Source organism: Miniopterus schreibersii (genome assembly GCF_964146895.1).
Source record: "Miniopterus schreibersii genome assembly, chromosome: 7".
Lineage (NCBI taxonomy): Eukaryota > Metazoa > Chordata > Mammalia > Chiroptera > Miniopteridae > Miniopterus > Miniopterus schreibersii.
Genome location: NC_138108.1, coordinates 36,506,482 through 36,533,421, shown reverse-complemented (window position 1 = coordinate 36,533,421; position 26,940 = coordinate 36,506,482). Strand labels below are relative to the sequence as shown.

The 26,940-nt window shown below is 32.8% G+C and overlaps 1 protein-coding gene across 1 annotated transcript in view; it reads right to left on the bottom strand.

Annotated features, from left to right (window-relative positions):
* Window positions 1–26,940, bottom strand: part of CWC22 (CWC22 spliceosome associated protein homolog) — a 48,101-nt gene that overhangs the window by 9,451 nt on the left and 11,710 nt on the right. Inside the window, exons 2-14 of the mRNA XM_081142681.1 lie at window positions 26,039–26,176; window positions 22,391–22,458; window positions 20,960–21,070; window positions 18,193–18,444; window positions 16,036–16,164; window positions 14,193–14,361; window positions 13,763–13,816; window positions 11,595–11,730; window positions 11,293–11,499; window positions 11,145–11,207; window positions 7,025–7,129; window positions 5,633–5,714; window positions 2,488–2,548 (exon numbers count right to left, since the gene is read on the bottom strand). Of these exons, the coding sequence (XP_080998807.1) occupies window positions 2,488–2,548; window positions 5,633–5,714; window positions 7,025–7,129; window positions 11,145–11,207; window positions 11,293–11,499; window positions 11,595–11,730; window positions 13,763–13,816; window positions 14,193–14,361; window positions 16,036–16,164; window positions 18,193–18,444; window positions 20,960–21,070; window positions 22,391–22,458; window positions 26,039–26,065 (1,464 nt within the window). The 5' untranslated portion in view covers window positions 26,066–26,176. The remainder of the gene's footprint in view (window positions 1–2,487; window positions 2,549–5,632; window positions 5,715–7,024; window positions 7,130–11,144; window positions 11,208–11,292; window positions 11,500–11,594; window positions 11,731–13,762; window positions 13,817–14,192; window positions 14,362–16,035; window positions 16,165–18,192; window positions 18,445–20,959; window positions 21,071–22,390; window positions 22,459–26,038; window positions 26,177–26,940) is intronic.

Genomic DNA, 26,940 nt, shown 5'->3' with positions numbered 1-26,940 from the left:
TTTCAGTTAATTTTTACTTTTATTTAATTTACCTTTATATTTTCAATTAGCAATTTTTACATTTTGTCATATTTAATAACACAGGATACAACCTAAGTAAATATTGTGAACATTTAAAAATTAGGTCAATATGTATTTACTGCATATATTTATGTACAAAGGAGAGGAAAGGGGCCCTAGAGAAGCACAGAACACACTCTAGAGTCTTGCTGTCCAGGAGGGTAGCCCGCAGCTACATGTAGCTATTTTAATTTAATTATTTAATATTATATAAAGTTAACATTTTAGTTCCTCCGTCACACTAGCCACACTTTAAGTACTCAAAAGCCACAAGAGAGTACTGTGCTGGACAGTGTAGAATATGAATGTTTCCACCACTGCAGAAAATTCTTTTGGAGAGTGCTGTTCTAGAAGCTGATATTCTACTTATAAAACAAGCTATGGAAAGGCCTTACTTCACAATACAGGGTAATTTTTAGATGTCTTTATACTGCTAGGTTATTATTTTTTTAAAGATTGGTCACAAGTTACCTCTATTAAATAAATGTTTATAAATGTGTAAGTTTTGAAAAGATGAACTTTGTAAAAATTTAATATAATTTAATTTAATAAGTAAAAACTTAAAATGAGACGTTCTGACTTCTGCCTTATTATGTTAATTTTACATATTAAAAGGCTTTCCTACAAACACTGTATTTTACAATAACATAAGAGTTAATCAGGTTGTAAACAGTGTAACATGGTAATATGCTGATAGCATTGCTAATAAAGTCAGAGCTAGTTACAAAACAAATTACTTTCTTCCCTAGACTAACTGCAATTACAAGAGTTATTCCCTGTGGCTTATAATAATTAAATATTTTAACATTTTAATTAAATATTATAGCAGTTTTAGAAGTCCTTTTGAGTGCATAAAATAGATGCACTCAGACATTCTTCCATGTGTTATCGAATATGTTGAGGTTAGTCCTAATATTATCCTCTGGATTAATATTAATAAAATTTATAATGACTTAATTATATTCCTCAAATAATGTGACAAGATCATATAAGAATTTCAGTTTCAATTATAATTTTAAAGGTTAATTCACAAATTTCTTTCTTTCCAATGAAAACACATCAAGTGCACCTTGAGTACACACAGGTACACTATTAATATACTAATAAACTTTAAGAGGGAAAAAAGAATTTTTTTAATTTGAGAAGAATGAATTCTTCTCAAAATTCCATATTAGGGCATTTCAAGAATAAATCTATATTTTGGAACAAAGGCTGAAAAGGTTTTTTGGAAAAGGTCAGACAGTAAATATTTTAGGTTTTAGAGGCCATACAATTGGGTCTCTGTTTCAACTAGTCAGTTTGGCTGCTATAGGGCAAAAGAAGCCATACACAACCAAAGGGCATGGCTTATTCCAATAAAACTTGACTTACAAAAATGGGCAATGGTCTAGGACATAGTCTGCCAATCCCTGTAACGGATCATATTTAAAGCCTTAAAACAAAGGACTTACAGCTAATAGTAACTTAGCTCAGAGAGTCAAGACCTTTTAGAAGAACTAGAATCCAAACAGCCTATTGTGCTTAGCATCTGTGCTCAGTCCAGTGCATGTAAAGCAAAGTGTGAAAAACAAAACCCCAAAAGCCTTGGCTCAGGTTCCAACAATCTAAAGTCTAGATGGACCAGCGTAACATACACAAGAATACAACTAGAAAAACCCACCCAAGATAACCTATTTAATCCAGTCTTTACAATCCTTGGCATTAGAGTTCTATGATACTTTGAACAGTGAAGTATACTGAGTTATAAGACTATCAGTCCCTGGAGGAAAAGAGGAGGATATTTGTAATACTTTCAACAATAAAAATATATTTTAAAAAACACCTATGAGTCTTATGGGCTAAAACGGGTCTAATATGTACTTTATAGATCGTTGAACACTTGACACCTTGCATAGTGCCTGACATATACATATGGTATATGCTGAATAAATTTTGTTGAATGAATGGATAAAAAAGTGATACAGATTATTAATTAAGGCAATGTAACAACATGTATGATGATCTTTATAAATTCTACCCCCAAATAATGCTTTATTGTATAAAGTAGAAGGACCAGGTAATTCATTAAAGAACAAATTTCCTATTATATTTAGGCCACAATTTGATTTACAGGCAACCACTCAGAAATTTATGTAAAGTGGTGATTCAGAGACTTTCTCCTTTTCCCACATCGCATTCAAGTAGCCAATTTAATTCACTAGGAGTAGCATATATGAAACACGCCAAGACTACTGAGTTTTAGTTATTTTAAATTCTAACTTATTTTAGTTATTTTAAATTTTGATTTATTGTAAATTTTAGGAAATCTAAATTTAAATAATAAATATTTAGTACTAAGTTATATTTTCAATTCATGAAACTTATTAACTGTCCTAAACACTTTTATAACCAATATATTTCCTAATAGAAAAAAAAGTATCAACTTACTGTTTGGCTTTCAGGAAACTCCATTTTCAGCAATTTGTGAGCACATTCTTCAAAATCTAAACTGTAGAGATAAAATGCTCACAATAGTTAGGTTAAAAACTTGCAGCATAAATTTTAGTACTCTTATAATATACAATAATCTTACTTTAATAGTTGTTTTAAATACTATATTATAATTTCATATTATTATACTGTGTATATAAAAAAGACATAGCTCTTAACTCTACAAGAAAGGTAGTACTGATAATAGACTAGAATACGGATGAACCTTAAGCTATACTAAGTGAAAAAGGTCAGACACAAAAAACCAGGTATAATGTGATTCCATTTACTTAAAATGTCCTGAATAGAACATCTGTAGTCACAAAAAGTAGACTGAAGTTTTTATTACACTACTAAATTATTTCCACTTCTCTCTGATCCAAGTCAGGAAGTGGCAGAAGATGCTCCAGGAGCCCAGCATGACATCTAGTGCTTAATCACCATTTTTACAAGTTATCTTGATTCACGCCCAAACACAAAGCTTGTGCATTTTATAAACACTAAGTATAAAAATAGCAAATAAGCAAAATCACTTACAAGTAAAAAATTTGCTTTCACAAAACATTCATATAAATTGTGTTTAAAATATCTTCCATTTGCTTCATGTAAGAGAATTATCAAACTCAATGAGAACCTGATTAATAATGTTAATATATTTGCACTTTTCGTATAATGTTCAAATCCTCATTCTTCTGATAACAGCAGTATAAAATAATTACCCACTAGAATTTAACAATTATGAACTTAGTTTTATAGTTCATCTGTATTTCTCAGCTTCTGTTACTTATAGGGTTTCATAAGCACAACAGGGTAATAACCCAGAATGATACAATGCAATAGAATTTCTTAAAAAAACTAAAATGAAAAAAATTTATTTTAGGAAAATTTATTTATCAGGAAAGAACTTTTATAACAGATAATATTAAACAATATTTAGCACTAAGATTAAAACATTAAAGTACAGTTTATAAATGTCAATAACACACCAATGCCAAAAAGTATTTAAAAAGACATGACATTTTCTTTTCTAATGTATTATTTCTAAGATAGTCCTATTTATCCAGTAAAGATAATAGTACAGTCACAGTCCTATACACTCTACAGTTTTTTCCCACCTAACATTATATCAGACCCCCTGCCCATATCCATAACAATGCCCCATTAGCCTAATTTTCTTTTCTTTTTTTATCCTCATCTGAGGATATGTCTATTGTTTGAGAGAGGAAAGACAGAGAGAGAGAGAGATGTGAGAGAAGCATCGATCCATTGCCTACCACACTCGAACCCACCACCTTCTGGTGCATGGGACAATGCTCCAACCAACTGAGCCACCCAGTCAGGGGCAGCCTCATTTTCAATGGTGGCATAAACTGGACATTTTGACTATTTTGTGTTTAATAAATTGTCTCCTTTTTTTTTGCACTGAATAATTCTGTATATAATTCTCTATTGATATGCATTTCTTCAAGAAATATAATAATGAAAAAGAACAGTTAAATGGAATGGACACTTAGATCTTAATTCATGTTACTGAAAGGCTTCCCATAAAGAGCCTATCAATTTAAATTCCCATTAATATTGTTTATGTGCATCTCACTAAAATCATTAGTACTGAGTACTGTTGCTTTAATGAAATAAACCACTTCAGTTATTTTAATGAGCAATAGTACTTATTAGTGATGTCTGATAACTAATACTTTTTATGTTTTATAATCCACTATATGAATCTCCCAACCATATCCTTTAAATACTTTTCTATCAGTCTTTGTGTTTCTTTCCTAAACTTTGTTTGAGCTTTTAAGTATACTGACCTTTGTCATATAAATTATTTTTACTAGGTATTTAGAGGCTGAGGACTCTTAATACCAATACATAAGGCAGTAGTTATTGCAATGGGTATCACTACATAATAGTGGCTGTCACTGTGTCTTAATGCTTTAATTTTCAAGTTTTTTCTGTGATCCAGAGATTAAGGTTAGGTCAGCTTAAAAAAAAAAAGGTTGCTTTTAAATAATTATTCAAAGAGCTCCACAGGAACTCGTCAAAGTTCATGTTAACAGCAGTATTAAAACAATGAATCTGTTGTTTACAACTTACTACTGTTGAATTTCTAAAAAACGACATACAAATAAAAGGTCAAACTCTAAATTATCTAACACAATAATTCCTCATCTTCCACTTTAATCCTCCATGAAAGAAAGATATTTTTTTTTCTTTCATGTGAAAGGCAAAGCAATAGGTAAGGATAAACCAAAAAATTTCTAACCAATGTTAGCTGTTTAACTTTTCTTCTTGAATATGAATCTAAGCCAAAAAGCTTTCAGACAGAATGAAAACAAGATGACTCCTACTTATGAATCATTATTGCTATTACATCATACTAAATGGAAATATACAAAACCTAGTAACAAAGCAAAACAGAGAAAACATTCCTCCTCCGGTGTAAAATGTAAACACTGCGCCCACTAAATCAATAGATTGATTCACATACAAAACAGCAGATATACTAAACATTTAACATTTTCATTTACTTTTCTTTAAAACCAAACTCACAGCCTTCAAAGGGAAAAAGGTTTTGTTTTCACGACATGATAGTAGTTCTTACTTAACATTGCTCCAAAGGGTCCTAAAAACCTTCCTAAACCTAATTTCTATTTCTATACATTTCCATTTGCACAACAAATCAGTGTCCAAGAGTTAACATACAATACTTCTCTCCTTAGAACCAGAATTAGAAAACAAATTAGAAAAAATATTAAATTTCCACTATGCAATTAAACACTGTGCTAGCTCTGTAATACAGAGTTGTTTTCAGGTTTTTATCAGTGATATCTAACTATAAGAAATAACATAGCTAAAAACAAATAAAAACACACTTAGTTATGTAACACAGATCTCTCAAATAAGTAAAGACAATTTGCTTTTGAAGCAAAGAACCAACAGTAGGGACCTATCAGCCTGGGCTTGAGATAGGGGCAGAGACTCAGGTAGTTTGAGAATCCCTAAAATAGTATCAAGTTTTCTCTCATCAGATTGTGAGACTCCCATCTCCTTGTTCATTTGCTATTAAAAAGAAGAATCAACTTAGCTATGGTTATCTTACCTTGACTGAATAGCAAGATAAATTGTACGACGAAATGAGACTAGATTAATTTCCGTTTTGTCATGAATAGTCACCTTTTGTCCTGAAAGAAACATAACAAAATTATGCACCTACGAAAATAAATGTGAAGAACTGAAAATGTATTTCTATATAATAATTTTCTAAATACATTTAGAATCTCGAGTTTAATAATAATACTCTTTTCTACAGTGTAAATTAGTATTTGTAGAATTCAAAGTAACTGTTTCAAGTCTTCCATCATATTGTAAAGTACTTTAATACCTTTTGTTAGCTCAAAGAAGTCCAGAACCAAGCCAGGAAAAGCTATTTTTGTTTCTGTGTCACCTGCTCATTTAGACACTATAAAAGGCTGCACTCATAATATTGCCTGGTTAAACATTATTTCTAGAGTTCTAAACAGTATGTTCATAATCTGGAAGAACTATAACTTATGGGTAGAAATACAGTTTCAGAGAACACTGGGATTACTGTGACAAGTTGGATGGGTCCAATATAAATATGTGTATTTGTCAAAATTTTCTCTTCTCTAATGCATGAAAACTTTCCTGTTAAATATTTAATCAGTTTTATTTGAACAGTATTTTCAGATAAAACAAAGAAATTCTAAAGTAAAATGTAGTACACGGATAGTAAGATGTTTTAAACAAGGAAGACAATGGAAAAAAATTAAACTTATTTTTATAAAATACATCACAGAAGAGCAATCATACTCTAAGACAGAACTAAAATACGTTATGCCCTAAAAGGGAAAGAGATAGTTTTAACATTTTCAAATATGTAATACATTGTAAATAATGACCAGTAAGTATAGGTAGGTTCTGATGTTTTAACTGATACTCAACTAAAGTAGTGAGCTAAGTTTTTCTGTAAAATATAATGTAATCAAAACTGAAGAGGAAGAACATCATGCCTACTTTTGTATAAATATAGAATTTAGCCTCCCAAGTCTATTTTGCCTAAATGAACAGCAAATATCTAGTCATTCTCATCTGTCACATTAATGCCACGGTTACATAAATCATACGCACTCAACATGAATGCACCTTTTTCATAGTTTATAATCAAAGACATAAAACGTCAAATTAAAATTATGATGATGTTAAAAATGAATTTCCTTGTTTAATAGTTTTAGAGCAAGGTTTTTCAACTTGGCAATACTGACATTTTGAGCTGGATGATACTTTGTTTGTTTTGGGGGGCAGTCTTGTGACTTCCAGGATGTTAAACAGCATTCTTAGCCTTTACCCAGTAGATGTCAGTAGCGAATCCCCCACCCCCACAGATTGGGAACCACTGTTTTGGAGAATTACTTCAGAATGAATTTAATTTCAAAGTATTTTATAGTACAATTTAAGCAGGTTATACTTTTACCTTCTTCATCTTCTTCTCCCTCTTCCTCCTCTTCCTCCTCCTCCTCTTCACTACTTCCAGCATCTTGGTCTGTGTTCGAATCACTATCTCCTTCATCAAGAATTTCTAAAAGAACAAAGTAAATTTAGGAAAATATTAATGAGGAAGTGACACCCATGCATTTCATTCTTTGAAGACAATTAGTTCACTGAAATCCATAATGGTGTAACAGCTTATCAACCCACACAGATCATCACAAGGCCTCCTGTCACTGCCTACGTGGTCAGAGAGCACTGTAACTAATTTGACTAGAGAGGCACGTGTCATTCTTCTGACAGACAGAGAGTAACCATGAAACAAGGAAGGGATGAAAAAGAAAAAGTAGATGAAAGTTTCCAAAAGAGCAAGAGCACACTGGAGTGAAAATATTCTTAGTTCATCATCAGAAAGAAGACAGTCTATAACAAAAAGCTAAGGCTTGCTATAGAAAACAAGAATTTAGGCTAAGAGTGTTTTTTGAAAGACAGAAAAGAGAGAAGAAACAATTGCATAATAGCATTCACTTTAAATAAACACCAATGAGATTTTTATTTAAATGTATACCTATTAAACAGAACATTACACTCAATCCAGACTTTCTATATGTAAAACAGAAGCCAAAGTTTAAAAGGCTTTAGGAAAACTGGTAAGATGAGCAGCTCATTGGATTATCACTACTTAAAATACAACTACTTAAAACCCACACTCAGAACTGGATGAAAATAGTGATGTAAATAAGACTTTATAAGGCCAGTCATCATATTAATAATACACAAGTAACAAAAACTAAAATTATATTTTATCCAACAGTGTGTGCTCTATTAGCCTGATAGAAGATTTTACAAATCTGGCCAACACTTCAGTTTTTTCATTTCTATTATGATCAGAGAATTTTTAAAAAAAAGTTTTGGGGCCAATTCACTTTTAGGAAATTTCTAATGTCTTTCTATTTACTAAGCAGTATAACTCAGGAGCCACATATAATATTGAATGTTAGCAGAGAACTTCATACTATGAAGAATAAATCATTTTACAAACACATAGAGCTGTCATTCAGCCCTTAGCAGACATACAAATATCCTCAAGACTATTTCTAACAAATGTTAGAAATAATCTGAAGTGTCTAATTTATTATTATATAACATGGTTTATACAGACTTTTAAAAGAGGAAACTATTTAGTATTCAATAGGAGGAAGACAGGCACTCCTGCTGTTTTCCCAAATGCTGTAAGACCTAAAACACAAGTACACCTGAGTCACTCTAAGGTGCTAATTACTAAAGCTGTGCCCACTTCCTGCTGCGACCGTTTTTTTATGCCAGCTCTAGAAGAATATTTTATGAAAGAATGAAGGTCAAATGAATTGTCTAGTTGTTTACATCATCGTCTCATCTGTTCACTTTAGAATCTATTTACTGAAATTGCTTAGGCAATGACAACTGAATTTCATTAACTGGATAAAGCAGTGGTTTCAAAGCATGGTCTGTGAGTCCCTGGGTGGGTGGTCCGTGGGGTTAAAACTATTTTCATAGTAATACCAAGACATTACCCTCCTCTCACTGTGCTGACATCTGCAATGACGGTCCAAAAGCAATGGGGGTTAACCTGCTGCAGCATGAGCACAAGTCAAAGCATCCAACTGCAGGAGCAGCGGTGCTCTGCTGCCTCCACACTCCAGTAGGAAGGAAAAAGCCAGTTTCAGTTTCACTTAAGAATGTCCTTGAAAAAGTAGTAGAAAATTACTGACTTTACTAAATCTCAGACTTTGGATAGAGGCCTTTATAATACTCTGAGTAACAAAACACAAAGTTCACATATAGGGCTGCTGTTAAAGACAGATGTAAGATGATGGTTATCTCAAGGAAAAGTACTTATATGATCATTTGAGTTGCAAGATGAATCAGCTTTTTTCATTTTTACTTCAAACAATGGTTCACAACCTAGAGTTGTTAGGAATTTGGCACACATTTACTCAAATATAAACAAAGTGATACTGTCACTTCAAGGAAAATAACTGTTTGCTACTATGATAAAATTAGAGTTTTCACGAGGAAATTAGAACTTTGGAAAACTTGTATCCATCCCTGGGAGCTTGACAGTTTCCCAATACTTAGATTTTTCTGACAAGACAGGTGATAGTATTAATAAATGTGATTTCTTGATTTTATATTAACTTGTTAATTTAATTTTGATAATGTTAACGTATTAATACTTGGAAAATGGGCATAACTCAGTGAACTGGTATTTTCCAAATGACCAATGCAACATGTTACAAAATCATGCACCGATAAAACATTCATTCAGATGGACAAGCCAAATGGTTTTAATTTAACAGCATATGAAAATTCATGCATATTGTTTGAGGTTTTACATTGTAATTTATCTTTAAGAAACTACTAGCTATTAAATATTGGCATAGTGTTAAGGAGGAATATATACAATTATCTGAAACCATTATTAAAATACTCTTTTCTTTTTGAGCTACATATCTGTGTGAGGCTAAAATTTTTTTCGTATACCCGTCAAAACAACCTATTGCAACAGATTGAAATCAGAAACAATATGAGAATCCAACTGTTTCCTATTAAGCCAGACATTAAACTGAACAAAATACAAAAACATGTCATTCTTCATAAATTTCTTTGTTGTGTAAAGTAATTTTCATAGAAGTATGTGACATGTCAACATGCACTAGGTTGAATGCTGTTATTTTAACATTTTTTACATTCTCAGTTTTAATTTCTAATAAATGTTTATCACTATAACCCATATAAACAAAAGCTCTTTTTCCTCAATAATTTTCAAGAGTAGAAAGGGATCTTGAGACCAAAGAGTTTAAGAAGAGCCATACTCAAGAAAAGTGCTTCTTTCCTAGCGTTGGCCAAATGCCTAAACCCTAAAGAAAAGGGTGGGGAATTCCCAGTTTAAAAAAAAAATCATACGAGGTATAATAAATAATAAATAAAACCATTTAGCATGTTTTAGGAAGACTAGAAAAAGAAGTTCAGAAGAAAAAAAGAAAATGGGTCTAAGGAGTTCTCCATGTTTGGAAAAATATTTAGTTTCTGGAGGTTGCATTGAAACTCCCCAAGGAAATCAGCATCTAAGAGGAGAAGCCAATTCAGTGTACTAGATTTTTAGGATAATATATAGAAATAAAAAGCATCTTACACCTTTACTTTCCACTTTAACACGCCACTTTTAAGAATGACTAAAGTATAGAGTGCAGGCAGTGACAGAGTTCTAGGTCTCTGCTCTCTTTTCCTAGGAGCTTTCAGAGGAGTAAGTACTTCTCAGGTAAAATCACAATTCAGGAAAATAAATCCATAAAGTTATCATATAACTATAATATTTAAGTATGTGATATAAGTATTATATAAATATAGTTATATAAGTAGCCCTGAATATTAGCTTTAGAAAAAAAGATGACAGAAATGTGAAAAAAAATAGTATCATTATCTAAATACTTGCTCTGTGGCAACACAAAGCACTGTATTTTATTTATCTTTACACAAACAAGGAAAATCTACTCTTACATCAGACAAATAACTTCTTCCAGGTCACTTAGCTAGCAACGGCAAAGACAAAATACAAACCAAAGTCTGTCCAAAGTTAATGCTTACAATATATTAATGATGAACAAACAATAATTATCTATCTATTAAGCGTTGATACCTAAACACTGTGATTGATATTATCAGGAGGCTATTAGCCTGCTCTCATGAAATAATGAAGTATAGCACTTAATTGAATATTAAATTGGATGTCATTTAAATTAGTAATTCTTAGGCGGTAGTAAAGTCAAATCAAGTCCACTAGTAATACATGAATATTTCTTAAGAGGGATAAAACTTAAAAGTTACAAAACTGAAACACAGGGAAAGAGGAGAGGAAAAATTATATAAATGACTTAGAATGAAGTAATACCATGAGCAAGCACTAGGGTGGAAAATAATGCATGCAAAAGCAGTGAAGAGAATAGTTTCAATAAGAGCAGATTTCATTAGGTGCAGTCAGTGATCTATACCTTTCTATGAGTATTGGAAGTACAAACATTGCTTCCACTTAACCAAAATAAATTATTTAATAAAATTCTACATACCCTTCTTAATAGCTTTGTACTTCTCTTCATTCTCCATAAAATTAGGATCCATCTTGAAAACATCTTAAAAAAATAAAAGTTTAAGTATTTATTTTCTGTGCTTACATTTGTTGGTGCCCCACTTCCCAACCATCACTCACTGACTTACTAAGAACATCTTCTGGATTATAGTCATCTTCCAGAGGGAGCATATGGGTGAACTGATCATCTTCTTCCACTAAGTCAAGTCCTTCTAAGATAACAGGGTGGTCCTTGAATCCATCTTTTCTTACAGCAAACATCACTTCAATCATGTACTGAACTCTTTTGTCAATTTCAGATTCATGAAGAATGTTTCGAAGGCGTTCAAATATAGCTAAAGTTAAACAGAAATAAAAGACAATAAAGTAAGCACTAAATGTTGTACTACTCAAACAAAAGCTCAGTGTCAAAACCAGGATATACACTTACCATTGATACCTCTTGGTGACACCTGTGTTAATTTGAGGCCACATTCCTTGAGAAAACCAATAGCTACTTCAACACTGTCATCTGTTGGTCTTTCCAGGAGCAAAGTGAGCATCTCTAAGCATAAAACTTCATGTGCCTTAAACAGAATAAAGACATAGGGGACAGAGAAAATGCTTTTACAGATATAAACCTAGTACTGACAGTATTTTTAAAAGTTAGTAAATCTGGTTTTTGCAGTGTTAATATTGTATATATGATTAGTAAAGTTTTATAATGTATATAAAAATACTTCAAATATGAGATACAACTATTCTTTCACTTTCATTATGCATCTGTTAAGAATTTCCAAATGACTGTTCAAAAAATCTAAATTTTTGACACTGAATAAAACTATCTGGCTTATTTCCATAAGAAATATTCTTCTTATACATTACATAAAAAAACACACACATTATCTACAGGAAATGCAATAAATAACCTCAAAATATAAGTTAAAAATCATGACTAAATTTTAATATAAGTTAAAAATCATGACTTAATTTTAATCTGAGATATTTTCATAGTCACTATATGAAGCATATTCTCCATAACCACAAATCTTTATAACCATTTTCCAATTCATTCTATCAGCAACTGTTAAATAGAAAATAGTTCTTAAATTACAGAAATAATTATTTTATCAGAAAATATCTAAGTTTCCGGTACACAATGACAGTTTTAAACTTTTTTTTTTTTTTTTAACTAAATCAAACTATTTACACTGGCCATATTAAAAAATTAACACTTATAAACAATGCCAGATCGAGTGGGAATAAAATTCTATTGGGAAGCTTTGCTGTGAAAGAAAAAGAACTAGGAATCAAGTTACAAAACACCATACACAAGCCTTTCTGAAGTCGGACACTTATTTAAGATGGGAGGGAAAAGCCTAAATCTCAACTCAAGAAGTTAACTTTTTTATGTTGAGCACAAGATAAAAAATGTGTACTATTTTTGGGGGGGTAAGGGGCAAACAGTGTTATAAGTGACAAGAAAATATTACCCTGTATCACAGTTGGGAAGATCTAAAATATTTATCATTTTAACTATTTGTAGTAATGCCAAAAATATCTCCAATATAAGTAAAATAGCCTGGCCGGGCGTGGCTCAGCAGTTGAGCATTGACCTAGGATCCAGGAGATCGAGGTTCGATTCCCGGTCAGGGCACATGCCCGGGCTGCGGGCTCAATCTCCAATGACTCTCTCATCTGTCTGTCATTTCTGTCTGTCTGTCTCTCCCTCTCCTTTCCTCTCTTTGAAATCAATGAAGATACATTAAAAAAAAAGAGTAAAATATATATTATAAAACTGAAACATACAGCTGTGCTGATGTAGACGTGAAGTTTTCATAGTCTTAAGCAAGTTTTCATTGTTATAATATAGCTAATTAGATATAAATCTAAGGTTTCTAAGAGTAAACACTGAAAAGAATTTCACATAGAAAAGAATTAAAATAACATTTAATGTTAGAGAATTAAGATGCAGTGTGAATTCAACATTTTTCTTCTAAATATTAAACATGATAATATATATTGAAAGAAACATTTGAATGTGAACAAGAGCAATTTTACTATCTTCAAGTTGAAACAGAAGTGAGTCAAAACTCTCAAATAGTGGTTGAATACAAAATAAACACAAAAACTGAATAAATGTATAAAATTATTTGTATTTAAAACTGATTACAACTATTTATCCTACCATATTTTATAAACTGAGTCTATGAACATATACTACATATACTACATATACTACATAGTTGCAGGGACTAGGGTTTTTTTTGGCTTTTTAATCAGATATTATTAGGTTCTCATGAACACCATGCACAGGGAAAAAGAGTGGAGGAGATACCAACTTTATTGCTTTCTCTGAATTCAATTACTTTCTCTGAAAAAATGATTTGTAGTTAACAAAATTAAGAGATCGTTTTGATAAAACAATGTCTGGTTCTTCTTCATATTAAAGAATATTAAAGATATTTACTACAGTTTTAAAATATTATCCAAAATTCTATTCCCAAGGACTATAAAATCAAAATCAAAAACAAAAACAGAGATGTGTCACTGGAGCACATCAAACCTGTGTGATATAATGTCACTAAAAGGCACCAAGTTTTGAAGATAATTACTTACCACATTTTGGTTAATAAGATGTGCCACAAATTTTGAAGCAGTCAGACAAAGTTGCTAAAAAGTGAAGGTAGAGAAAAAGTTAATCTATAAACTAAAACCAGTTTCATTTATCTATAGAATCTATAGTTTACACACTATTTAAAATATGTAATACACAGGATAATTTTATATTAAAGTTAAAAGATAAGAACTAATACAGGTGAGAGAGTGCCATTTCTGGCAAAACAGTTATAATTCTACAGCTTCAGCCATCATTTCTGTGGCTCACCATTAGTGGCCAGGGATATTTAATAGAACAAAAAAAGTTCTCATGAAATATGCAGTTTTAAAAAAGAATTCCTATGTAGAAATCAACACTGCTCACTACTGTTGATACTGCTTATTAGTCTGCCCTTATGTGGCAGTTGTCTTACAAGCCCATCATATATACCTTATCATTTCTTCGGTAGCCTTTTCGAAAATTAAGTATTAACCTCTTAAGGATTAATTCTCCAATTTGTGGAAACTTTGAGTTGATGATTGCCACTAATGCTGCATAAACGTGGGTGAAGATTGGAGAAGCACTCTGTGCTTGCAAAACAGATCTGGACAGCAGGCCTCTGTTTAAAAAAAAGTATCAATGATAATCACCATTTTAATTAGAAGAATAAAAACCTCATTTAAAATCCAGTAATATTACTCCCCTGTAAATAATCACAAATGCTAAATCAGGACTAAATTTATACGACTTTATCTAGGGGAAGAGTTTATCTTTCTAATAAATAAAAACTGCTTTTGAGAAAATAAACTGCAATTTGTGCTTTTATACAACAGACAGATTTTACTACAATTTTTTCTTCAAAAATTTTTCTCTCAAAATATAATTCCTCTTTTCCAGTTTCTGTTTGTTATATCTAGTCATAAACTTGAGATTTTTAAACTTCTTAGAAATAATTTAACATTTTCAAAATAGTGAAAGACCTGCTTCAAAAGTATAAATTTAGACAACATAAGATTTCCACTACTGGTCCATTATTTTATATAGAATTATGTGATTAAAGATAAATCTGGGTGGTTCCCATCTTTAAGCCTATTTTCAGTAAAATAAAAATGAAGACCTGGAATACTCATATGAAAGATAAAAACACAAAGCAGTGCAAGAATAATGCTGAAACAATGAGAGCAAAACAAAAGGTTCTACTTTAACTCATTTTAAAATAAGCAATGTTTCTGTATGCATTTGATAAGGAGAGAGATGCAAAGTGGGCTAAATAGTTATTTTTAGCAATATAATGACAAATAGTTATTAGATTGCCAAAAGGAAGGAAAACACTCTCTTAACAGTTATCAGGTTTATGTATGACAACTGAATCACTAGAGTAGAAAGTGAGAAAAGAGAACTCAGTAAATGGTAAGATCTTAAGCAACCCCAAAACTTCTCTGAGTCTGCTTCTTTCTGAGTAAAATAAAAGAGCTCTACCCACCTTTAAGAATAGTGGCTGCCTCTAGGTCACCTTTCTATATCCCCACAACATGCTATACCTTACTTTATATCCCCAGTGTTTTTTGACATAAGGAACCAGGGTCATGTGAAATGATTTTAAAACAATAAATTGAATGAATATAGGGTATCTCTGTTTCCTGACCCTTTTAAACATCACCAACTACTTAAAATGCTAAGACATTCTCTTCTGCTTTTTTAAAACTTATTATTGATCTTCCTCATTTCTTTGCTTTCATTAGAAATTAAACTGGTGTGAGGAAGCATAAACACACATACACACCCCCCACACACGATATTCATTATTCCTCATGAGTTTAAATTATTGGAAGTATTCAGTCAGTAAACGTCTGCAAAAATCATTATATCACATTAAAACTTCTCAAAAAGCAAAATCTCCATACAGCCTTTAATAGTGAAAAACAGGTTATTTATTAATAGTTTACATTTTTTTAAAAAACCTGCATTTATTTTTTTAAAATATATCTTTAATTTCAGAGAGAGGAAAGGAGAGGGAGAGAGAGAGACAGAAACATCAATGATGAGAGAGTCACTGATCGAGCCCGCAACCAGGCACGTGCCTGACCGGGAATTGAACCTCGATCGCCTGGATCCCAGGCCGACGCTCAACCGCTGAGCCATGCCCGGCCGGGCCCAAAACCTGCATTTTAAATATTCTCAACTACCTTTGAAATAAAGTAGCATAATAAATGAATAATTATTGTTCATGTAGGTATTATGTTCCTTTGAAAAACTGTTATGAAATATTGCAAATAAAACAGCTGATGCTTACCTTCCTCTAACTATATTTTCTTGAAGGAGTTCTTGAATAATAATACCTATATTAGAAATGTTGACTTTGTTGATAAGACCATTGATTGACTTCTTTAGGGCTTCCCAGCTCATCCTCTGGTATGCTAAGCTAAAAAATATAGATTTTAATAAAGATTAAAATTTAGTCAATAATCACAATAACAAGAGGTTATAATAAGAACATAAAAAGTATTTAGTTCCTTTATTTTTAAAATGAATGTTTTAAACTATAAAGAAATAATAATTATAGGAAAAGGGAAAGTCATATGAAATCATGGGGCTGAACAACTGTTCTAAATATTTTAAAGAACGTCTCTACATTTATGCGGTAATCCCACAGCTATACCAGCTGAATGCTAGACAGATACACTCTTTTTTAACTGCCACTGCTCTCCAATATCAACCTTTTGGTATGCTACTACCTCTAAAGAAATAAAATCTATGACTTAATAACTAACCTGATCAATAAAAATATTACTGATAATCACCACTTCTATTAAACTTTGATCAAAAGACTATATCAAGTAAAACTATACTTCCTAATTATGAAGCCTACAATTGACCCGATTAAGTACCTACTAAAAGCAAAGGTGATAGATTTCTTTTAGAAATTTCCACTTCTCTTTGTTCCCTTTACAACCTATAAACAGACTTCGACTGTATATAAAATGATCTTCCAGGAATGTACTTAAAATTTTATATACTGCTGACTCTGCCAACTTTATTCATAAGAAAGACTTGGATTAACAGCAATGTTTCTGGTTTTTTACAATTAGTATTGCTTTGGGCTGGACTAGAGACAGTAAATACTTCTCACTAATGCTGCCACTACTGCCTTCTACAAGAGCTAAATGCCTACATGATCACGAAGCTCCACAAGCCACAGAAGCCATCTCCAAATCCCTTCTCAACATAACCTTCCAAGCATCACTACCAAGTGTTGGAATATGGCACATAAAGAGAAACATACTTATCAGTTTTAAATTTAATGTCATCTAATATCCCTTTCTAGCACATAAATTTTTTAATTTTATTTCAAGTCTCTACATTTTCTTTTACATAACTGACCTTTCTACTTCAAGCTCATTCTTAAGAAACACATTTAGATTTCATTTATATAAGGTTCTCAAGTACTTTCAAGTTGCCATTAAAATACCCACAAAAGATGTAGGAACACTCTTGGCTCACCCAGAATCTGTTTTTCTTCAAGTATAGCTACCTTCTAACCGAATCTTTTTACAAACTACCTGATAACTGAGTGACCATTTCAATCTTGGACCATACTTTTTCTAGGTATTATCTCATTCCACTACAGAAAAAGGTCTGAAAACTTAGCTACACTTTCCTATATAGCTCCTCAACATCCCAATTATTTTAAAAAGGGAAGGAAAGGTATTTTGAGTGTGAATATTCATCTATGAATTTTGAATGTTTGCCTTAGTGTAGCAAAACATTATAGTCTAAGATGTTACGGTTTAAGAAAAGGAGGGGAAAGAGAAAATTGCTGATTTAGTTCTATGGATTAGTACAGGGGTTGGGAAATTACACCCATGAGCCAAATGCCGCCTACAACCTGTTTTTGTAAATAAAGCTTTATTGGAACAAAGCTACTCATCTATTTACATATTGTCTATGGCTGTATTCCTGAGAGTCAAGTAGCTACAACAAAGACAGAATAACAGACAAAGCCTTAAATATTTACTATCTGGCCTTTTCCAGAAAAAGTGTGCCAACTCCTGGTTTGGGAAAACCAAAGAGATTCATTTTAGGTCAAAAATATCAATATTCTTGATTATCCAGGAAAAACAGATAGTAGCAATAGGTAAGCATGCAACTATGAAAGAAATAATGTAAAACAGCTAAGCAATATTTCCTCAAATTTTTAAATTCATACATGCAAAGAAATAAAGAAGTCATGAGCTAATGTCAGCGTAAATAGCATGCAGAGCTCCAATGGAGCTTACAGAGTAAAGAAGGAAAGAAGTCTAATCTGAGAGCTCTATCATCGTGGACTAATGTACATTCTCAACAGCCAAGGTTAATGTACATTCTCAACAGCCAAGGTTAATTAGACCATAGTTGTTGTTTTTTCCAATGAGGATATCATTGCCTTGTATTCTTAGTGATATCAACATGCCTGTTTTTATCTGTAATCTGTTCTTGCATCATCCTGAGCTTTGCAGGAGGAATGTATGCTCCACCAGTACGAGTAAGGAGAGGGTCCAGCTCATCTTTCTTCTTCTTTGCAGTAGGTTCATCCTGAGCTGAGGAACTCTGGGTTACCGATGGGTCTGGGCTTCTTCTCCCAGGAGATGACGATTTCCTGGACCTTTTCCGATCCACATCTCTTTCTCTTTCTCTTTCTCTGCGTTTCTCTCGGTCCCTACTTCTGTAACATTAAATTTTTGAAAATGGAAAAAAGACAATATAAAATACATTCTTAAACATATTTCTTCATATCAAATGAATGAGACCGTAAGTGAGTCCCATAAGTTCAGACAAGGAAAAGTGGTGTAGAATGGTGAGAAAGTGCTTCACAGAAAAAAATGTAACTTAAATTAGGTCTTCAAGGCTTGACAGAATTTATATTGAGGGTAAGAAGGGGAGGAGGGAGAAGGAAGGGAGAATGGCTTTCTGCAAATAGTAGAAGGTGGAGTAACTACTGAAAAACTGAGTAAGGGTGCTCAGGCCAGAATGAAAAGACCAGTCAGGAAATGATAAAGAATCATGTATAATGGTAGTTCAAGTCAGACTGAAATCTTAAAAGCAACACACTTTAAGAAATCATTAATAGTTTCTGAGTGGGACAGTGACATGAAAATAGTGTTTTAAGAAGACAAACTGGCCTGTGATATACATGATAAAGGAGAAACCAGAGTTTATCATCAATAATGACAATTTAGGAGTAAGACTATATATTTGAAATTGTTTCTTGATACAACTGGTATTTTTGTTAAGAGCCTCAGATCAGAAGGTTCTGTTTATTTGAAACTATTTTTAAGAAAATCAACCATTTTCTAGCCATTCTTGCCTTTTGCTAACTTTGTCCACTTTGCTATTTTTTACACATAAATATACTGCTTTGGAAACTCAGATCATTCTGCTCATGCTTTGTGCAACCGTGAGTTATATGAATACAGTAAATAAAAACTGTTTCATATTATCTATATATATATATATATATTTTTTAAATATATCTTTATTGATTTCAGAGAGAGGAAAGGAGACAGAGAGAGAGACAGAAACATCAATGATGAGAGAGTCATTGATCAAGCCCACAACTGGGCATGTGCCCTGACCGGGAATCGAACCCTGATTGCCTGGATCCCAGGTCGACGCTCAACCGCTGAGCCACGCCCGGTCGGGCTATTATCTATATTAATGCAAGTACTGCACTACCAGGAAACCGCTGAATAAATTTTACCTAAATCTAGAGGGCATACTGAGATGGTCTGTCTTAATATACAACAACACAACCTACAGACAGAGAAAGCAAGTCATGTTTTGAAACTGAAGTATAGAAACCTCCATTAGTCACAAAGGCAGATGCTCTGAAATCCAGGCAGATTTGCAATTGAATTGCTTCTTGTTATGAATGTAACATGTTCCAAGAGAGCAGCTACAGCAGGGATTTACTGACGTTCCTTATGATTCTTCTGAGAACCACCAAATAAAACTAACTGGCTGATAAAATCGTGTCCTTACAATTACAGTCCTTGTTCCTTTAGAGTACATGAGCAAGACAGTCTTCTTTGAGTCCAAATAGAAATATTTCTCTTCAAATGCTTTTGGACTGTTAGCTTTTATATTCTACATAATGCACAGACTGCTTACTTCACAGTGTGACTGTGTGGATCAAATGAGACTTTATTATATACAATGGACAAAACACAGACTTACAGTGAAGTAATACAGTGAGGGCTAATAGAAAAATCATGAGCTTTAGAGTCAGAATTGAGTTTCAATCCTAGTTTCATCACCTACCAGATAGATAACTACAACTTCAGGTAAGTTACTCAATCACTTCAAACCCAATCCTCATTTGTAAACTGTGAAAAACTGTATCTAGTTTGTATTTGAGACAATATTTAAAAAGCCTAGCTCACTAAATATGGTGGTAGTGGTTGCTCTTCTTAAGGTGCCATTAAGGTGACAGATGAGCCTGGCTTTTGGAGGTATATTTAATCTGACATTTTAGGACTGGGTATATATTAGAAAGTAAGCAGTGAGAAGGAACTTTTGATTGCAGATAACAAATAATGCATTTAAACTCCAAATTGCAGACATATTTGATCAAAATTCTAGTAGGGGTACAGTCTTGGTAGTCATGGAGTGGATAATGACAGAGACATCAAAAAGGACATGGAAATTAGTGGACAATAAAACATGGTAGACAAGTTTTTGAAACTAGATGACTAATAAGGTGGGTGGTCGAGTTCTCCAAGACTAAGAATAATTTATATTTAGATTAAGACCACAGATTGGTAACTTCATTTTCAATGTCCATTTGCCATTATGCAGGAAAGTAAATTAGATCACTCTATGTCATATAATATACACGACTTTCTTTCACTCAGTAAAGAATCTCAAGAACACGCATGAGCCAACTCCTCATGCAGTAGTACAATATAATGAGTAAGAGCTTTGGCCCCAGAGTCAGACAGATTTGAGACTAACATGCTTCTAAAACACAAACAAATGACTTAACTTCTCTAAGCCTCAGTTCCTAAATGTATAAAAAGACATAACAGTATCTACATTCATATACTTGCTGCAATTGAGTTAATTCACATGAAGTCCTTGTTAGAGCATCCATTTAATGCTAACTATTATTGTTTATTATAAAGCATAAAGAAAATTTAAACAAATACACTTTTTCTATAGTTAAAATTTCAAATACTAACCGTGACTCCATGCTACCGTCATAAGAACGGCCTCTTCTTGAACGCTCATTGTCTGACCTGCTGTAATCAAAGTAATCTCTATCCCGAGGGGATCTTTCTTGTTCTGCATATCTAACACAGCAAATAAGGAAACCAAAGTTAAAAACAGCTATGTTATACTTAGGAAAGTCATACATTGCTAATGTAAAGCAACTCTACAACTAAAAAATGTCATCAAACTGTTTTTAACAGACAGCTCATTTACTGACACCCATTCATTCAGTCTTGATCATAAATGCTTTCAGTTTGTGCACAACATAGCAACTGCTGGAATTCACTTAACCAAACTTGTCATCCTAATTCACACTGTCCTTAGCAAGACATATATCTGGATATCGTATATAGTCAGCATGAAAAAACACTATCCTGCAAATTACTTCTTTTGCTTAGTCTGTATCTACTCATTTTATCAAAACACTGAACAAATGAGACCAATTTCATCAGCTGATCTCTACAAAGGCCAGTTTAATTCCACTCCAAGACTTTTCTAGCTATTATTTTTGAAACTATATTTTTGGATGGCAGTGACAGTGGACTGAAATTACTACGAAACAAGAATGGATAGTATAAAATCTGCTACTTGAATCTTAAAAGTCAATAAAATCAGAGACCCTTAAGAGAAGTTAAATACACACCCCCACAATAAATATGCATAGTAACAATCTATTTTTATATACACATTTACAATTAATTTATACATACACACATAAAAACTGTGTGTTCTGTGTGTAGAGAGATTATTTTTTTAAATATAGAGAGTAGGTGACTGATGAAAGATAGTAAGTAGTTGCAAACCATGACAACTTGTCCATGAAGCAAAGGTTTTAAGAGACAGCAGAGTAGAAGAAGAAAGTACATATGTAGTGACAAAGAGATTAGACAAATGAAAGGAAGTTTAGAGGGTACTTTCCCCTTCACAAATTACTTTAATGGTCATAGTTTACTAAGTGAAATAACTGAAGCCCCATATGAATGCATGATGAATATAATAGTAATATTTCTGGAACTTTGGTCTTAACATGATTATGATATATAAAAAATATTTTAAAGACTATAAAAAGCTCTGTAAATGTAAAGGATAGTAGTAACAGCAAAAGCAGCAATAATGTAATTTCAACTCAGTTTCCCACTTTTACAAACTCATTCTGTTTAGTACTGGAGATATTAAAGTTCTTTCCTCTCACCTAAAAATTACTTAAAATCTAGAATTATTTACTAGAAAGACCTAGAACACTCAGTCAAAATGATTTGTCCTCAAGCGCACTCAAATAATATTTTTATAAAACCATCAAAAAGAAGCTGTTCACCCTAAAATTAGGAACCTAAGAGCTAAGTAATTTCTTAAACTTATAAAATATTTAAACTGAATTCAGAACACATAAAACTGTTTACCTGTCTTCTGGAGAGAAGGTCCTCTGATATGAACTGTTGTTCTCCCTTCTGTCATGAGCTGAAGAGTGCTTTCAAAGGGAAAAAGGAGGAAGCACTTACAAAATTATGTTAAAAAACACAGAGATGATGAAATATATATCTCAAAAAATTGAAAATGCTTTAAAAATTACTTCAAAATATTTTTTTTAAATGTTTTAACCAAAAAAATTCAAGGTAGATGAAAATATTTCTCAATTTTCAATTCCACCTATTTGATATTTTATTCCTGTATAATAAATTATAAATTTATAGAATACCATTTTTATAAAGGCTTTGCCTGGTGAAAAATAAGATCAAAGCTTTCTTTTGGTGAAAAACATGACTAAAGGCCAGAGGTTTTCTAACAAGAACTCACTTTTGTGGTTATTCCTGTCTTAATACTGTATTTACCTTCTTATTTCCCTTGGTTTATAATAATCACAACTTTAGTCCAGGTTAATGATTCTAGATAAAATAAATGGCTAGAAAGAACAACTCTAATATGTTTATAAAATGCATTCATTTTTGTTTTCAGTAAATATTATTTGAGTGTCTGATATGTATGGCACTACATTAGGCTCCAAGGATTTAAAAGACATGACTTGAAAGATATAGCTTCTGTGTCAAATCCTTTGAAAAATAACAGACATACAAATAACTTCAATATAACATGAGACTGAAGAAGCATGTCACATGAGACAGAGATACGAACCATCCAGTTTGAGAACATACCCTAATTTAAAAATCCAAATATATTTAAGAAGCCAAAATGTTTATTTCCATAAATAGATACATTTATTATACCACTGGTCAATATTCATAATGATAAGCTTCTTTAAAGAAATAAAATAATTTTAATTAACCTAACTTTAAGAAAAGAAAAACAGTATGTTTTTAAAAGTATCTTAATCTTGAAATCTAAGAAAAAATAAATCAAATAATGAGTAACTTGTTCTGCACACTTAGATGCTTGCCTCTTTAATGGGAAAAAGATACATTTAAAAACAGAAAATTACACTGCACAGAAATGTAAACAATTGCTCAAACTTCCTCTTATTTTATGATTATCTAATTAACAAAAGAAGTTTGAGTCTAACATTATCACAAGCAAATTCTCAGTCTCATTAACTGCTGAATTTTGTAAATAATATACACTACCAAACTTATCTATGTAAGTAAATAAGCATGTGATCAAATTTATAATTTATAGGAGCCATAGTTAGGCTGCAGTTTTACACTCAAAGCAACCATCTTAAAACCCTGGTTCTAATATGTGAAAGTAAGTCTTAAAATTATTTCACTTAGCAACACAATGAAGTAGAAATGTTCAACATGTATACATAGGTTTCCGTAAAACCTGATATCAAGATCTTAAGCCAAATATGGAACACAAGATTCATTCAATTCCTGGTACCGTCAAACATAGTATTTACTAATGATTTATTACAAGACATAGCCTTTCCTGGGTAGACACTGTGGAGGGTGCAAAAGATAGGAAAACCTCTCAAGGGATTTATGATCTCGTAGGAGAGAGATGGTTCTAAAGAGTCCCACAATTAAACATCAGACTACATGTTCCTGCGAGAGAAGAGAGGGAGGAGGAGGAAAAGAAAAGGAAGAGAAAGAGAGACAATAAAACTGCAAAGCCTACTTTTTCTGTTACAAGGCACTGCAATTATTTTGATTACATTAGGGAGATGGCCTCAATTCTGTGCTAATGATTTTTAACACATCTCCACAACATCTGTTGTGAGAAAGAGGGAGAAACCAAAAATATTGAAATCGTGAATCAGGATTCATCAATATGATCGAGTTAACAGATGACTGGCACACGTGGCAAGAGCTAACAGGAGATCTTGAGCACGGCGCAATCACCATGGTATAGAGTACTGAGGGATGGCAGCGGGGAAGGGGGACCTGAACTGGGCTTTAGTAGGTAAATAGAATTTCACTATGTGAAAAATCATTTTGAAGAGTAATCCAAATAATAACAGGAATTTCCCAATCTCCTTTATCAGACTTTAGATTATAAGTCAGAGCAGTAATTGAAAATAAACATATTGTCAAAATTACCATTAAAAATTCTCTAAATTGTTCATTTAGCAAAACAAATATGGTACACCATGCAGTACTTGTAGTCTCTTACAATGTAGAGAGCAGTACAAGGAGGTGAGTGAAGCAGGGAGCCTGAGTCCAGAGGCTCTGAGCATCCAGTGGGCTCAGGGAACAAGTCTTCAAGAGCAAGGGAGAGGAGGGGCTAAAGGAGGTAGGGGGCTTGCTTCTAGCTACCTAAGGAAGCTAAGTAAGGCTCAATAGGAAAACAAGTGATCCTCAGCTCAAGCCTCTTGAACCTAATAGATGAGTCCTCATAACATCAAGGGAATATCTGAGTTTCCCCTGAAGTAGGGCGCCCAACCCAGCTACCTTGGACCTGCTTATGGCTAGCAGGACAAAGAGAGGGAGGCAGACTAAACTGAAAACTGCCTAGGGGGTCCAAGCCACTAAGTGTATGCTGACTGAAGACACTTACTTCTAGGCTGAAGGGATTATCAGAGGACCCATCAGGAACACAAGAGGGAAAGGTGGAGAAGCATAGTCTAAGAGGAGCAGAAAGAAGATTCTGAGAGAGAATAAACACTTCTCCCTCTGCATAAAAGGTATCAGTCTGAATCTGAGCAATCTAACATGACTCAGTCAGGAGTCAATTCCACACAAGGTATTTTTCCTTATGTCCCCAGCTCCTAATACAATCTGCCACTTACCAGGCCCACAATTAATTAATTGTTTAATTGCCTTTGGCCAAATGAGTACAAGTCCCAAAGAGATTTCAGAGCAATCTACGAAGGTAGATGGGGCTAGCTTTGGAGATGGTAAGCCTCCTGCCAAAGGAGATATGTAAGCACAGGCTGGATGTGTACCTAGCAGGCAAGCTGGAGAATGTTTTTTTCTCATTGTTGACAGAATTTAGAAATGATGGCAGCAGAGCCTGCCTCAGTCTGTAAGTCTATCAATTCAGTTTATTAAGGACTTACCATGCACCTGGACTTATACCCAGTGCCTGCTGTTAAAGGAGCTCAGAGTCTACTGGTTTTCTTTAAAGAAGTGATATGCCTACTTATAGATCTGTGCAGTTGAAAAGTGGAATGGTTTGCTCTCCCACTAAGTCCACCCATAGCAGAGAAACAGCTCTAAAAGCAGTTGGAGTTACTGGCCCATTACTGCTCTGACCTCATAGCATCCCTATGGTCCCTTTTTCATAGCCTGCTCTAGCCACACTAGACTGTGTTTGCACTTGCTGTTCCCTCTGCCTGGCACACACTTCCACCAGACACCTGCATGGCTAACTTCCTCATATCCCTCAATTCTCTGCTCAAATGGCTACCTTTTCAATGGGCCTTCCCTATTAAAAACTGCAACACCCAATGCTACTGATCAACCTTACCCTATTTCTTTTCTTCATAGCACAAGTTGAGCACTTAACACTAACATACCATGTAATTTACTTATGTGTACGATGCCACTCTACTGTCTGGTTCTAATGTCTAAATTATAGAAATGCATTTTTGTTTAAAGAATAGGTAACTGATTACAAGTTGTTTTTTTTTTTTATTACAAGTTCCAAACACTTACTTTTATCTGTGCCACACTACTTTTCATTTTCTGTTGCTGGCTGATCCTATAAATTAGACTCCTTAAGCTGGTCCAAATAACAAGGGCTGAATGGTATGAATTCTTTGACAGTTTACTTTTTCTTTCTGGAAGGGTCACCTATAAAATATACCAAAGAAAGCTTTGTTAACTTTGATCACCTTATTTTTCTTAGTCAGTAGGCACAAATATAACCAATAATTTAAAAATAGTTCCACATAACAATGTATAAACAACACATATTAGTAGAAAAGATTCAGAACAAGAGAGCAAATAAAAAAAAAGGAATATTAAGCACAATAAAATATTTTATTCTACTGAGAGGAAGAAAAGTTAATTTAACAATTGATGTCGGATAACTGTTCAACTTGTTCTCAGTGAGACAGACATACCTACATCATAAAACAGTACTGTGACATTATAAAAAAAACAAACAAACAAGTGAACAAAGGAAACAATTATAAAAGAAACTCTGTATAAACTGAGTATAAAATATCCAATGTTTCTATATAAAATAATAAAATATCCAATATTCATGTAATAATGATCACTCAGAGATTTACTCTGCATGGAAATATAAGGTGCTAAAACATAATCAATGTGACCTATCAAAGGCACAATGTTTCAGATGTATGCACTTATGAGAACTAAGAATTTGGTTCAGAATAAACCTAGTCATCAACATTAAATGATAAAATAAAATGTCTTTCAATATCCATCTGTTAAACAAATTTTAGGAATTTTTGAAAAATGCTAAATTGATAGTTATGTTTACATAGAACTGCCATTCAAGTATTTTATTGGAATTACATATCTAAGTGGTTTAGGGTTTATGAGAATTGCATATTTAAATGGTTTATAGTATGGTGTATAGCAATAAAGTT